This window comes from Staurois parvus, unplaced genomic scaffold (genome assembly GCF_062004578.1).
Source record: "Staurois parvus isolate SC_StPar_1 unplaced genomic scaffold, SC_StPar_1.0 ptg000081l, whole genome shotgun sequence".
Classification (NCBI taxonomy): Eukaryota; Metazoa; Chordata; class Amphibia; order Anura; family Ranidae; genus Staurois; species Staurois parvus.
The window spans coordinates 5,210,127-5,225,962 of record NW_028317877.1 but is presented as its reverse complement, the minus strand read 5'-3'; the positions used below and the strand labels follow the sequence as shown (position 1 = coordinate 5,225,962).

Here is a 15,836-nt window from a genome sequence, read left to right as displayed (position 1 = left end):
CGACAACCTATTCAATATGTCACACACAGGGAAGTGGATTTCTATTGATAGTTAAAATACCATCATTATTTGCAATGATAAACTATCATTCATGCCAGTTTTCACCAAGTAATCTCATAACTTGATCGATTGGAAGGGACGTTATGGCTATTTGATTGTTTGCGGATTCGATCATTTTGATCAAATCACACATAGTTCTTAGATTAAGATCTAAGCACTTATGGCCACTATAAAATTTTAGTGATCCTATAGAAAAAAATTTCAATCTAGTGTTGCAGACTACTAAATTCAAACACAGTAAAGGTGCTCTATATTTCTGAGGGTGCCCAGACTTCATTACTGTCACATGTGGTCAATTTTTAAGGTAGTGTGTAAGCCGTGTACCGGGGTGGGCTCCCCAGGATACAGTGAAGTAACGAACGAGGAAAGCAACCCCAACACCAGCTTTTTCTACAACAGAATTTTACTTAGATGTGGCAAATAAGCACAACCACAAATGCTGGAAACATACATTAAATTTACATACACCCAGCCCAAAAGCTGAGACCCTTGTGCTGCACAGCACGGTGCCTTCTGATGGATGAAGGTAGAAAGTGAAGTAATTTACCTACTCGCGGGCACAACTAAGCTGCCACACCTTACCTGTTATTACCCTAAAAGAGCAGGAATCGGTGTACGGTATAGGCTAGCCTGCAGTGCACAACAGCTTACAATCTTACACAAATCTACAGTATTCCCCCTCCCATAACTGGTCCTGTAGCTTGTGCCTGAGTATGCCTTCTGAGCAAAACACCAGACTGGCTTGAGTTTCTTGGATTTTATCAGCTCTCCAATGTGAAATGTCACTTTAAGTTGTGGAGTCCTTCCAATAATCAGTAACAACACTTGTGGCCTGACACAAACAGAGACCCTAACTAACTAACTAACTATAGGCCTGGACTCAGTCTCAAGGCGCCAACACTGAAATAAGGTGCGTGCACAATCTTACCGACCCGGGTCTGCTTTTCATCCGCTGGTGACTCTGAACAGAACAAATGTTTCTCCAACAAGCATGCGGTCTTGCCGTATATGTTGCTTAGTTCCTCTGCTCTCATCAGCCTTCCTGGCAGTAATCTCATCAGCCTTCCTGGCAGTAATCTCATCAGCTTCCTGGCAGCAATTTCATCAGCATTCCTGGCAGCAATCTCTGGTTACTGAGGGGTGCTCTCACACCTGGATGTCATCAGATTCTCAGCTCACACGGCCCCCCTCATTCACCATTCTCCAGAACATGGCTGCTCTCTCCTCTGTGTGAAAACTCCACCTATTCATGAATATAGAAATAAAAATGCAATCTGAGGCTGTGTTAGAAAACCAGTGACATCTCGTCAGTCAAAACATTTAATTTACTCCACACAAGCAGTATTCAAACAATGAGAGCTGTTTACCCATCTCACAAGTGAACCTCCAAATTTGCAGGCACATCCAAACAAAGACTTGCTTAACCTAAAATATAGGTAACTCCAAACAAGCGTATGATTTTTGACATGCCCATGTCTTCAGGCTCATCCAAATTAGGTGACTTTTTTATTTTTGCTTAGGCAGTGTCTTCTGATTCTTTGCTCTCTGTATTAGATATAGCTTGGATAATTGTGGTAGAACAGTGCACTGTATGCATTGAGTGTATGCAGAGTTCGCTGTGTTTACAGTGGCACTTGGTCGACATGCTGGAAGAGAAGGATAGTTGGAGATAGAACATAGTCATAATCATTCATCATAATGACAAAGTATTCTATATAGGGCTCAAATCACATCCTTCATTTCCAACATTCCATTATGGGAAAGTATTCAAACGAATACTATGCGCATACTGTATATCTGCATCCACACAGGATGGTGTTCCCTTTCTGATGTTTTAGAACTTTCAGCAATAATACCAAGTCACTTTTTTGGTTATGCAAGATCCAAGTCTAAGTACATCTAAGTGAGGCGATACCTTGCTACTATTCATGCAGTGTGTCTTCTAAATCTTGATTTTGGTGTGGGATATGCTGTAACGCAGATAGATGTGGTAGAATAGTGTACTGTGCTTTGCATCCCTCACTCTAACAATTCATAAGAGAAAAGATTGTAAATTAATACGATGTGAGTACGTATAATGAATTTCCACATCTATGCTACCTGTGATATTTTTTTTTTTTTTGTAGGAGTTTATTATGGATAATGGCTCACAAACGTTCTACCAAATCATCCTCCTTTCCAATCTCATGACCTTTATCTAGTATTATTATACATTTCAGCTGGTTCAAAGGGAACTCTGTAAAGGTTACATGATGTACACAGCAAACCCCATAGTAATTTAACTATACCATGAATCAGAAATGGTTGGTAAGAATTAAAACAGTTTTTAACTAAAATATATACAGGAGGTATAGCCTTGGAGCCTAGAACTTCCATTTTTCCTCCAGGCTAACAACTGGAGAGGGCAAAAGCAAGTGCAGCTCTGCATAGAAACCAATCGGCTTCCAGATTTTAGTAAATCAACCCCAAGGTGTTCTCTGGTTCCTGAAGTGTGCCCGTTGTAGGTTCTTGCTGTCCTCATGCAGGAAGAGAGAAAGTGAGGTTGCACAGCACATTATTGTCACAAGACTGCAGTCCTAACTGGAACTGTATGTAAGATTATACAAAAGCAAAGCTGCACTGATTAGTGAAGATAAAATTACTCACATTTTTGACTTGAGCGCATCTGCAGTGAATCCTCGATACCATTAACTGATTTTTGGGACTAAACAATCACATAGTCATTTGTTATAACCGTCAAATAAACATGCAAGATAACTTTGCATAAACCAACAATTATGTGTAGTGGTCCAAATGACAGCCTAACAGTCTTGTATGAGAGCAGTTTTAGGATATGATATTTATCTAGGCTGGTCTTTATGGGTTTTGTTTGGCACACTGACACAAAACTGCTCCTGCACGTTTAGATTGTGGCCTGCAAATAGACACATTTATTTATTTTGCTCTTTACGTGCTAAGCTGTGACTCTTACCTGGAACAAACAGATGGCAGAATGCCCTTCCTAGGAGATTTATTTGCTCTTGTGGAAAAGCCAAATTTAAAGTCAATAGCACGTTTTTTTTTTTCTTCTTCTTTGAATTACCTGGCCATTTCCCTTCTTACTGTAAAATGTGTTTTAAAGTATTGTTTGACAGCTGCCTCTGTAAAAACACTTGCTTATTGCAGCTTCTGAATGCTATGCATATGGCCAGATTGGATTTTAAGTAACAGGTGTTTTGATCAGTCTGCTTGGCCTGCTAGGTCTGCATTTTTAAGTATATGTGTACTGTATATGTTCATATACAGTGAGGAACAGAAGTATTTGAACACCCTGCGATTTTGCAAGTTCTCTAACTTAGAAATCATGGAGAGGTCTGAAATTCACATTGTAGGTGCATTCCCACTCTGAGAGACAGAATTAAAAAAAAAATTCAGGAAATCACATCATATGATTTTTAAAGAATGTATTTGTCTTGCACTGCTGAACATAAGTATTTGAACGCCTGAGAAAATCAGTGTTAATATTTGGTACAGAAGCCTTTGTTTGCAATTACAGAGGTCAAACGTTTCCTGTAGTTCTTGACCAGGTTTGCACACACTGCAACAGGGATTTTGGCCCACTCCTCCACACAGATCTCCTCTAGATCTGTCAGGTTTCAGGGCTGTCGCTAAGCAACACGAAGTTTCAGCTCCCTCCAAAGATGTTCTATTGGATTTAGGTCTGGAGACTGGCTTAGCCACTTCAGAACCTTGATATACTTCTTATGGAGCCACTCCTTGGTTATCCTGGTTGTGTGCTTCCAGTCATTGTCATGTTGGAAGACCCAGCCACGGCCCATCTTCAATGCTCTGACTGAGGGAAGGAGGTTGTTGCTCAAAATCTCACAATAAATGGCCCAATTCATCCTCTCCTTAATACAGTGCAGTCGTCCTGTCCCCTTCGCAGAAAAGCACCCCTAAAGCATGATGTTCTTGGGATGCAACTCATCCTTCTTTTTCATCCAAACACGACGAGTGAAGTTTAGACAAAAAAGTTCTACTTTGGTCTCATCTGACCACATGACTTTCTCCCATGCCTCCTCTGGATCATCCAGATGGTCATTGGCAAACTTCAGACGGGCCTGGACATGTGATGACTTGAGCAGGGGAACCTTCCGTGCAATGCATGATTTGAAACCATGACGGTGTAGTGTTCTACAGACAGTGACCTTTGAAACTGTGGTCCCAGCTCTCTTCATGTCATTGACCAGCTCCTCCCTTGTTGTTCTGGGCTGATTCCTCACCTTTCTTATCATCAGTGATACCCCACGAGGTGAGATCTTGCATGGAGCCCCAGTCCGAGGGAGACTGACAGTCTTCTTTAGCCTCATCCATTTTATAACAATTGCTCCAACAATTGATCTATTTTCACCAAGCTGCTAGGCAATCGCCCCGTAGCCCTTTCCAGCCTTTTGGAGGTCCACAATTTTGTATCTGGTGTCTTTTGACAGCTCTTTGGTCTTGCCCATGGTAGTAGTCAGCATCTTACTGACTGTGGGGTGGACAGTTGTCTTTAAAGAGCTCAGACAGGTGCTACTAAGTTAGATTAATGAGTGGAGTAGAGGTGGACTTTTTAAAGGCACAGTAACAGGTCTTTGAGAGCCAGAATTCTTGCTGTTTCTTAGGCGTTCAAATACTTATGTTCAGCAGTGCAAGTCAAATAAATTCTTTAAAAATCATACAATGTGATTTCCTGAATTTTTTTTTTAAATTCTGGGAATGCACCTACAATGTGAATTTCAGACCTCTCCATGATTTCTAAGTGGGAGAACTTGCAAAATTGTAGGGTGTTCAAATACTTCTGTTCCTCACTGTGTGTATATGTGTGTGTGTATATGTGTGTATATATATATATATATATATATATATATATATATATATATATATATATATACACACACACACACACACAGTATATCAATCAGCCCACCATTATGACCATCTACCATAAACTGTTGAGGCATGGACTCCACTAGACCTCTGAAGGTATGCGGTTGTATCTGGCACCAAGCCATTGGTAGCGGATCCTTTAAATCCTGTAAGTTTCGGGGCAGAAGCTCTATGGATCAGACTTGTTTCTGCAGTACATCCCACAGGTGCTCAATTGGATTGAAATCTGGAGAATTTAGAGGCCAAGTCAACACCTCAAACTCATTGTTGTGTTTCTCAAACCATTCTTAAATCTATAAGACCAGGCCACCATCTGCCATTGCTCTATGGTCACGTTCTGATGCTCATTTTTTAGTTTTTTGGGGGGTTTTTAGTGGTTGAACTGGATGGACATTCGTCTTTTTTCAGCCAGACTAACTATGTAACTATGTGCCCATTGCAGGTGTTTTTGGCTGTGGATACAGGTCAGCATGGGTACCCTGACTGGTCTTCAGCTACACAACCTCATATGCAGCAAACTTCAATGCACTGTGTTCTCACACCTTTCTATCAGAACCAGCATTCATTTTTGTAGCAAATTGAGCTACAGTAGCTATTCTCTTGGATCAGACTACACGGGCCGGCCTTTGCTCCCCACAAATATTGATGAGCATTGGAGGCTGATGACTCCTACACTGCTTTGCCAGTTTTCTGGGTACAAGAGCTGCAGTTTTGGAGTTGATCTGATCCAGTCATCTATCTATTACAATTTGGTCCTTGTCAAATTCGCTAAAATCTGTACACTTGCCTGCTTTTTCTGTTTTCAACACATCAACTTCAAGTACAACAGTATATATATATATATATATATATATATATATATATATATATATTGTGTGTGCAGTGTTTGGCCCTACTGGCGCTGGTCCATTTGACAACAGTCAATTGTTCAATCAACTTTTGTCAAAGGAGCCTGTTTGAAAATTGTTGGCCAAATGGCATTTGCATCCAATCAAATGCAGGCCTTGCTTGGTTATTCTGACAGCCAGTGGAGCTATTAGAATGGAAGGAGGAATCTATTAGATTTCTTTCCTTCAGCCCAAAGATTGAACAAAAGAAGTTCACACGCATATGGCCAGCTTTACAAGCTTGCTTTTAGGCTAATTTAAACCTTTGATGGAGACATTTGATGGGAGATGAGCCACTTTTGACTCATTCTCTTGGGTGGATATATATTTTAGACTGAGCTTTGTAAATAATGGACTTTTTACAATGGTCAGGAAAGAAGTAAAGAGCTTTGCCGCCAGGAAGAAAGTCTAAAATATGTACAGTGTATGCAATATGTCATAATTATCTAACAAGAAAGAATTTTAAGCTCTAAAAAGCAGGGCCCTCTGATTCCTCTGTATTGTAACTGTAATGCCTGCCTTCATTTTGTAAAGTGCTGTGCAAACTGTTGGCACTATATAAATCCTGTATTATAATAATAATAATTTTACCCACATTCTCCATCATTCATAGCCAAATGGGAAAGAGAGTTGATTAGATCTCTTGAGGACTCAGACGGGGACAAAATACTTGCTCTTTCCTATAAAACCTCGATATCCTCAGTTGCCTAGGAACTTAATTATAAGCTACTGTCTATGGTATCATTTGACCATCTTATATAAGATAAACCCGACTGAGCCAGATACTTGTTGGCGGGGTAAGCAGGCCCCGGGTACACTATCCCATATCTGGGGCACTTGTCCACAGATAATCCCCTTCTGGGTCAAGATCTTACAGCTTTATAAAGAATTGATGGGGGATTACTAACATACCCCAAATCACTATACTGTCCTTGCATAGTTAATCTGGCTGCAAAAAGACACAAGTCTATCCAGTTCAACCAACACCCCCACTCTTATACTGTAAACAGATAAAAAAAAAATTTAGACATTTTCTTACAGCGGCTAGAGTCAGTGATAGCAAGATACTGGCACAGGACTAATCCCCCCTCCCTGGCTGAGTGGGCATGCGAGCTGAAGAATATCAACAATACGGGATGTAGGATCGCTTGGGATGAGGGTAAAATGGAAGCACATTGGCTCATGTGGACTGTGTGGTCATATTTCCGATACTTAACTGAGTTTGCATCTTTTGTGTCTTGAATTTCTGGATGGCGTAGCCTACAGTGGAAGGGGGCTCCCTTCCCCTCCTTCCCCCTTTTTTTCTCATTACCCTGTTTTGTTCCCTTTTCTCTCTTCTTCCTTTTTTCCTTTCTTCTCTGTCATCATGCTTTTTAGTCATCATCTACCTAAGTGCAGTCACTACCACATTATGCTACTACAGATTACTTTGGATATACCACTAATGTTTGTTGAACCAGTGGGGTATTCCACTTGGAACTAGAATGCCTGCACAGTTATTCTATATTACTGCACTGCTGTTTTGTAACGGGCTGTGTCAATTGTGTATGTATATTGGCCCGATTGTTCTTAACTGTTTTGTTCACTGGTTATATAATTTTGTTTTGCCCTGTACTAATGTATATGTACAACCTGTACTTAGTGCTGTCTTTCTTTCTTTCTGGTTTCCATGTACCATGTAATCTTGTGAAAATCTAACAAATTTAGATTAAAATAATTATATAACAAAAAATAAATAAATACACACACATATATATATATATATATATATATATATATATATATATATATATATTCTAAATAAACCATTTCCATCAAAAAACATATTTAACTGCTTATTTTTAATCCTGATGTGTATGACATGCTTACTTATATTACCCTTCGGCCAGTGAAAGGCCCTAACTTCTACATGACTATAAACTCATCAGTTAGCAAGAAAGTTCCTTGACACAAGGCCAGTAGTGCTACATCATTATTCATTAAATATCAGTGATAAAATGGGAGGGAGACTGAACCTTGTGGGATTGAGGGATCTCTTTCAGCTACCCCTGAATGGTTAGCAAATTTCCAGTTGGAAACAGCTGAGACTGCATTTAAAGTATTCTTCTTTTTTATTATAACTTTTACTATTACAAATCTGTAAATAACACACAATCCCAGTGTAAGAAGATCTTTTTAGATTTACTACTATGTGTGCAGCTACTTGATTACATATAAATTGAAGAAATTGTTTAAGAAGGGCTTCAAACTTTGGTATTGGTAAATCTAAAGAGTGAACAGTCATATAGCACCTTGCTTTAATTCTGTTGTTTGTCTGGAAGGTTTACATGGTTAACTGTGTTCTAGAAATAGACATTTCCAATAAGTTCAGCCTCTCACAATTATCAGTTTTGATCTCCAGGGTAACCCTACCAGAGCTTGTGTTCGATCAATAGTTTAAATATGGATGTGTCCTGGTGGCGATATCATGAGTACTTAATTTTCTGACCTTACTTGGGCAGCTGTATATAATGAACTGTGGCCAGGACGAGCTGAAAAGCATGTATCAAATCCATACAATATCTGCCTTTTGAGAGTATAATTTTGTTATCAGTGGTGTTTGTATGATTTGACATTACTTAAGAAAAAATAATGAAAGGTTTCCAGAATTATGGCGTGCCTTTTGTTGTTTCACAGAAACGTTTCCTTTACCTGTTAACCTGAGTGTGGCATTGAAGTGTACCCGTTTGTTCCTAACATCTACTGAAGTTATTTCAGGAATATAACCTAGTCACACGTATTTGTCTAATTTCTAGAACACCCCGGAACCTCAAAAACTTTTTTATTCATTCAAACTCTTGCTTCCTTATTACACAGTGAGTGGAGCTAAACGAGGAGGGCCACAGTGAAAATGAGAGGCATAGCTTCTTGCAGATTCTGCCTTTGGGATCCCAGGGTACCTCTCAAGAGGCAGAAGACACCCTTAGGTGATTTAACACGTCATCACCTGCCAAAAACTAAAATGTCTAATTTTAGATGACTGTTTAACGATGTAGCTGTGTTCACCTGGAATAGCAGAGCCAAGAATGAAAGTACGCTACAAACAATTAGTGCTGATCACTGAAAATCACTTTAGAATGGCATATTTTTTTTTTTTTCTTCTCTCCTGCAATAGGGTGACATTTTCGGCTAATAAGCAACACAAATTTTTAAATGTATTTTGCACATGGCTGGATAGGGTGTTGGCAGATTTGTGGTCATTGCAAACCTGTGGTGATGTTATGGATATTAGCAAATTAGCATGGAGGTGCTTGCCAGTTTGTTCGCCAGAGTCCTGCATAAGCTCTCTCTGCTGTGATTGTCTAATTATTTTCTAAAGCGCAATAATATGCTACTGTTTGCAATAATAATTTAGCAGACGGCAAACAGATTTTTTTTTTTATTCTTCAGTGCATTTGCCCAATTGTTCCATTTACATGAAATTTATGTTAATGCTTTCCATAATATTTTAAAGTGGAATGCAAAGTAATATGGTCATGATTGTATAGCTGTGACTGGCCTATTTAGCCTTTTAGTGGGTTTAGGTTTTCTTTGTAAATGTATGTTGAAAAATAGCATCTAGAATCAACTATCTGTTGCCTAAAATATTTCTTTGCTCTAATTATTTTGATGATGTATTTGCATTGCCATGTTAACGAGGGCATATCACGCAGTGCTAACATTGCAACCTTTAGGAAGACATCACATAACTACAGTTTGGTATATTGCTAACTTTATGGCACTCCATTACGTAAGTACGGTAGATTTCAGCAGCGTTACTCTAGCACACCACAATGCACATGCCATTAATGATGATCCACTGCATTACAAAAATGGTGTAGGGACATTTTTGACATGCATTAAAATGTGTTGGCATCCTGTTCCAAATGAATGAGTTGATGTAACACAGTGCCCTTAACACAAGCACTATATGTTAAACTATAGGTCAAGCCAGAAACATTTTTCTACTTTTTGGAAGAGTGGAATGGAGTTGAAAGTCTTGTTGGGTTTTAATTGCTATGTGGAGCACCAGTGGAGAGAGTTCCCATTGACAATGGTTTCACCAGAGCAGAAATAAGGGAAGATCTGAAGCAGAAACACAGGCAGAGATAAAAAAAATTTGATAGGGATTCTAGCCTTTCTCTACACTACTACAGAAAAGCATTTTCATTTTTGTTGCCTTCCTGACCGTTTAAATATCATCAGGAAAGAAAGAGAGGATAATCCCTCTATAGGGGCCTTGGATAGCAAAAAAACCTGACGAGTGTTCTAAACTTTCTCCACTCTATCCAAATCCAGGAAAACATGTTTGGTTGGACATACACTTTAACACACATGTAATAATGCACCACTAAAGATTTAGAAAGAGTGAACGACCCTTGTTGGAGCAGTAGAAGTGAAAGCTGAAATGCAATGTACATTTATGGTTACAAATAGCTTTCATGACATAAATGTCCTCATGTGACTTTTCAGAGCTAATCAGAGGTCTCTGGAGAACGTTGGTAAATTTCCAGAGTGTTAAGCAAGATTCTTCGAAGTACTGAATGTGACTGAATTGTGGAGGTTACAAGAAAATAACATAAAAAAAATAAATTAAATAACCAATTCTCCGTCTCCTGCTCTCCCTCCCTGAAGACATATTTTTTTATTTATCCAGAGGGTAAATGGCAGGTTCATGCATATTTGGAAAATATATAAGAAACCATAAAGCGATATAAATATTGCCTTGGCTATATGGTAGGCTGTTTCTGCGAGGTAGGCAAAAAGATTACAGTGTGTGTGTGTGTGTGTATATATATATATATATATATATATATATATATATATATACATACACACACACACTGCATATATTTAAGCAACAATGGCAGCAGTTTTACAATTTTTTTTGTGCAATCATGAAAGTGCATCCCGGCCATTTGTTGGGAACTAGTGCTATCCCTTAGGCTCAATACTCATTGCTGTACTGAAATCATAGGTAACAGTGACTTGTGGTTGTTAATGTGTCCTGTTAATGATAGACTGCCTTCGGAGGATACTTTTCCAATGCTTTTTGTTGTGAACTGGTCACACGTATAGTCTGAGGTACTGCAAGATTGCCTGGGAACTGCATCAATAATGCACTGGCGTGAAAACAGTCAGAGGCGTACCTCACTTATTAATGCTTTATTATTTTGTGGCTAACCAAGAATTCCATCTGCCAATATTCTGATGGCTATATCTGGGCATTATGTTATTTCTGCGTACAGGATTCCAGCACAGGAGGTGAATCTTTTCGCTGTCAGTTTTAGGGCTCGGAGGAGGGAATCATTCTCTATACCCCCTGTGCTAGATAACTCGTCCCTACATGACCCTTCTTCGGGAACCTGGAGTCATGAAATAAAAAACTAGCTGTCTCCAATGACCACAGTTGTACATTTTTATTTAAACTTTAAAAAAAGAAACAAATAGCAAAAAAAAAAAAAACTCCATGTTTAAAACAATGATTTGTTGTTTTCTAGGTCACTTAGGTCTTGCTGAAATGATGACTGGAGATTCTAAGCTGCCTCCTTCCCTGAAACTCGATGGTAAAGAAGATGGGCCTCCTCACCCTGAAACAAAGTCAAAGGTATTTCCTCACGCATGTGGTAGCAGTTTTGTTGGCTCGCTGCGTCGTCCATACTGTCTTCCATTATCTACTTTTTTTTCTAGTTTCTTTTTTTCTGCTGCATGTGTTCTCCATCTGTGTTGCGGGCCTGTATTTGTTTAGATGGTCTGAATCTGAAAAATACTAGTTCTAATTTCATTTTGACTTTGAGGCAAAGGAATGATCATGAGCTTGGGGATATTTTGAGCTGGTGGGGTTTGGAAGGAACTTTTTGTGCCTGGATTCTAAACTGCAGCCATTTTCCCTTCTTGCCTTCAGTTCAAGCTTCTGTTGCTGGCCGTCTAAACAGCACAATAAGTGTAACAAGTATTTTGCTCCCCCATTCCCCTTGAATGTAGGGCAAGCAGCTTTAATTTTACTTTCACCGAGGGGGCAATCCATGCTTAAGCATTTCATGTTTGCTTGAAGTAAGCATGGTGGCTTAGTAACATTAGCCAAGCATCTAAGAACTTGCCAAATATGCACTAATTGCTAGCCAATGAATTAACAGTCTTCAATTCATGCATCTTATATGCTTGTCTTTTACCCCTCCCTCTTTCCATACATGCAACATTTTTGCATTACCAGTCAACCTATTTCTTTTTTGGTAAAGTTTGCCCTTCTCTTGTCACATTTTGTTTTGTATTCTTCTACCACAGGATAGCTACAGTTCACAGGGTATATCTCAGCCCCCAACCCCAGGCAACCTGCCAGTCCCTTCCCCATTGTCCCCAAGCTCCGCTAGCATCTCCTCCTTTCATGGAGATGAAAGTGATAGCATTAACAGCCCAGGCTGGCCAAAGACTCCATCAAGCCCTGTAAGTGGCCCTGTTTTGTTATTTTATATTTGGAAATTATTCAAATTACTGTTAGCATATTTTATTTTTAAGATATATATTTTTTTCACTTTAGTATGATTGTTTGCCCTCTTTCTATTTACAGTGTTTTTTTCTGCTATTTTTCCTTTTTTTGGTAATTTGGCTAAAGTATGCTTGTACAACATAATTAATGCAGAATTTGTAACTCAGTTTGAAATATTGATAAAGATTTTAAACAATCTAAATCAAATGCCTTATGAATGCTATATATTTAGTATTTGCTGTCATTAATTGTGTTTAATGTTTAAATTAGACATAATAAATCCTTGTTATGTATTACATGTAGGAGCTGCTCTCTCTTAAGAATGTTAAAGGCTAAGTTCACCTTTTTACAAAAAATAATGACACATTTTTTTTGCAGGTAAAAAAATGTGCATGTATTACTTTTTGTTTCTGGAGCCTCTAAAGCAGATTGCTGGTGCCATGCAGGTCTCCTGCAGACCTGTCAGTATATCTGCTTGCCCATACGGGAAAGCAGATATACTGACAGGAAGAATCAATGAACTACCACAGCACTCCACAGCAAAGGCTGTCGGGACTAGTAGGTCATTCACACCATGAATGAATAATGCAGGTGGGTGGAGCCCCACACGGCCATGTTCTTTTTAAATTGTGACGGCTAGTGGGGAGGCTGTCACAACGGGGAGCGGGGGCGGTCTGTTCATAACATGTTACACCCTGAATAAGGGTGTAACATGTTATGAAAGGTGAACTTATCCTTTAAGTGTATCATGTAATGCTTTTATTTACTTTTACAATATTAAATATTTTCTCAGAATTAACAAAAAAGGGGGATTTCTGTGCATTTGTGACTGTGGCTCTTCTTAGCCAGTGTTGTCATGATCTAGAATGAAGTTGTCATGGATTGTCAGGGTGGTATACCCCTAACACTCCTTATGATTTTGTGGTCCTAAAAACTGGACAACTAAAGGTTGAAGAAATGGTTACATGTTTAAACATCTAGTGTAACCTTTGAGTTTGTACCCAGTACTTGGAAAACCTGGATCTGCTCTATAGAGTTGTTTTAAAGAGATGTAACTGGCAGATCTCGACCCAGAAGACCTCACTTGGTGAATATGGGATAGATGAATTCCTGTTGGCATGGGATCATGTAAAATGCATAACAAAACAGATTAAAAATATATATATACATGTATTTGTGCAGTTTTAATGGATAACATAGCAACCTAGTAATATATTTCAGTGGTCTACCCAGGAATAAAAGTATCTTTTGACTTTTATGTTGATCTATATTAACATTATAATCAAAATACTTTTTATGTTGCTACTCGAAAAATAAGTCAATTGTTTATCCAAAAATGTAATAAGAATATGCAGCATAAAGTTGTTTTCCATGCACTACAACTATATTTCTGGGTATTTATTTGAATTATTTTATTCTGTACATCATTTCTTTGTCTTTTATGCTGTAAAGAATACCTTGAAAGTGACACTTTTGCTACAGTTTGAGACAAAAACGCTTTTACGTTTTAGTTAGAAACTATTTCAGGTTGCTTTTGCTGTCTGGGAAGATTCACCCTCTCTATTTAGCTTGTTGACCATTTAAGGGGCAGAAAGTGATGGGAAATCTAAATTTTTGGGTTGGTTGCACACCTGTGTATTGTGGTAATGCAAATTCATTTAGAATGGCACCCCAACACAATCACAGTAGCTGCTAATGCACCTGCGCTACAGTGTACCACAACATACAATTACATCCATGATGCTCTGTACTCTGAGAAATTCTGCAGTGTGGTTTTGTTTTTGGGTGTGTGTGTTGAGGTATGCTACCATCCCAATCACTTTCAAAAACAAGTTCATTAACACATGCACAAGCATGAAGGGACCATTATGGTTCTTGCCGAAACAAGAGTTCAGAAGAAATCATTAAATCTTTCATGAAATCTTTTGAGATATTTTCCTCCGATTTCTGTTGTGTCCCTCAGACAAGAAAAAAATTAAAATCTCTCTGAGACAAAGACAGACTGAAAGGCATGCTATATTTTATCCAAAGCTAAATGTTTGTTGAAACGAAACATTTAGCTTTGAATAGAAAAAAGGAGACAATTCTACATTTAAGTAGTGTAGAGGTAATAATGTTAAATATTGCCCAAATTTAATCTAAAACTATTGGCTGAACTGGACTGTTAGCTGGTTCATTGCTTGTAATTATTCATACACAACAGCACAAAGATGTAAAATAAATATAGAAGATTCATTTTAGGAAGGGTTTACTTATACTTAAAGCAGAATCCAAAGAACAAAAGGTATACCGCTCAGGCAAACAATCCAGATCAATCCACAACAGGTGCAGGCTCTGGCTCGCCACCACACACGATGCAATAGGTAACGGATAATATTCAAAACGCTAACATTGACGTACAAAGCTGTTCATAACACTGCCCCAAACTACATCACCAACCTTGTCTCCAAATACCACCCAAAATGTACTCTTCGCTCCTCACAAGACCACTTGCTCTCTAGTTCCCTGGTCTCCTCCTCCCATGTCCGTCTCCAGGGCTTCCCCCATCCTCTGGAACTCCCTACCCCAATCCATCAGACTATCACCTACTCTCCTCCCCTTTAGGCGCACCCTGAAAACCCATCTCTTCAGGGAAGCCTACCCCGGCCTCAGCTAATTGCTGATCTCCTCCACTCTTCCTACCACTCCATCCCCCACAGCTATTTCCTCCTGTACCACTACCCCCTCCCTCCTAGATTGTAAGCTCCAAGGAGCAGGGCCCTCGAACCCCTCATGTATCGAATTGTATTGTTACTGTACTGTCTCATGTGCTGTCTCCCATTGTAATGTATAGCGCTGAGCAAACTGTTGGCGATATATAAATACTGTATAATAATAGGAAGAAGGGTCAGCTGCACACCGGAGGATAGATGAATATAGTGCGTATTTATTGATTCATAGGACACACAAAACACCAGGAGATAAATACAGGACTTGTTAACGCGTTTCACACTATCTCGTGCTTAATCATAACAAAGAAAACAACAAAAGTCAACTTTTTGTTTTCTTTGTTATGATTAAGCACGAGATCCTGTGAAACGCGTTAACAAGTCCTTTATGTCCTGGTGTTTTGTGTGTCCTATGGACCAATAAATACGCACTATATTCATCTATCCTCCGGTGTGCCGCTGACCCTTCTTCCTATTATACTTAAAGCAGAACTTCACTCAAAAGTTCCACTTTTCTGCCTCCCCCCCCCGCCAATTATTTTTGACAGGTACCCCCCTCCCACTCAGATCACCTACACAATCAGAGCAGGAGCTCGGCCCTTCTTCCTCTTTCCCTGCAGCCTTCTGGGATACGTCATAGCTCTCAGAAAGCTGAAAGACCATTCACAAAGCACAGTGTGACTCATGCATGTGCAGTAGGAAGCCGTCTTCCTATAGTAAAGATGCCGGCCTTAGGGACCTGAAGACCAGTGCAGAACCTGTTCAGTT

General features: G+C 39.2%; 1 protein-coding gene across 14 annotated transcripts in view; it reads left to right on the top strand.

Annotated features, from left to right (window-relative positions):
- The window catches only part of ARID1B (AT-rich interaction domain 1B), a 513,434-nt gene that overhangs the window by 445,334 nt on the left and 52,264 nt on the right, over positions 1-15,836 (top strand). For 10 of the 14 annotated variants that reach the window (XM_089669757.1, XM_089669751.1, XM_089669747.1 and 7 more), the window contains 2 exons: positions 11,375-11,481; positions 12,159-12,317. In XM_089669757.1, coding sequence (XP_089525883.1) covers positions 11,375-11,481; positions 12,159-12,317 — 266 coding nt within the window. The remainder of the gene's footprint in view (positions 1-11,374; positions 11,482-12,158; positions 12,318-15,836) is intronic. The other 4 variants (XM_089669756.1, XM_089669755.1, XM_089669754.1 and 1 more) reach the window with 1 other exon arrangement.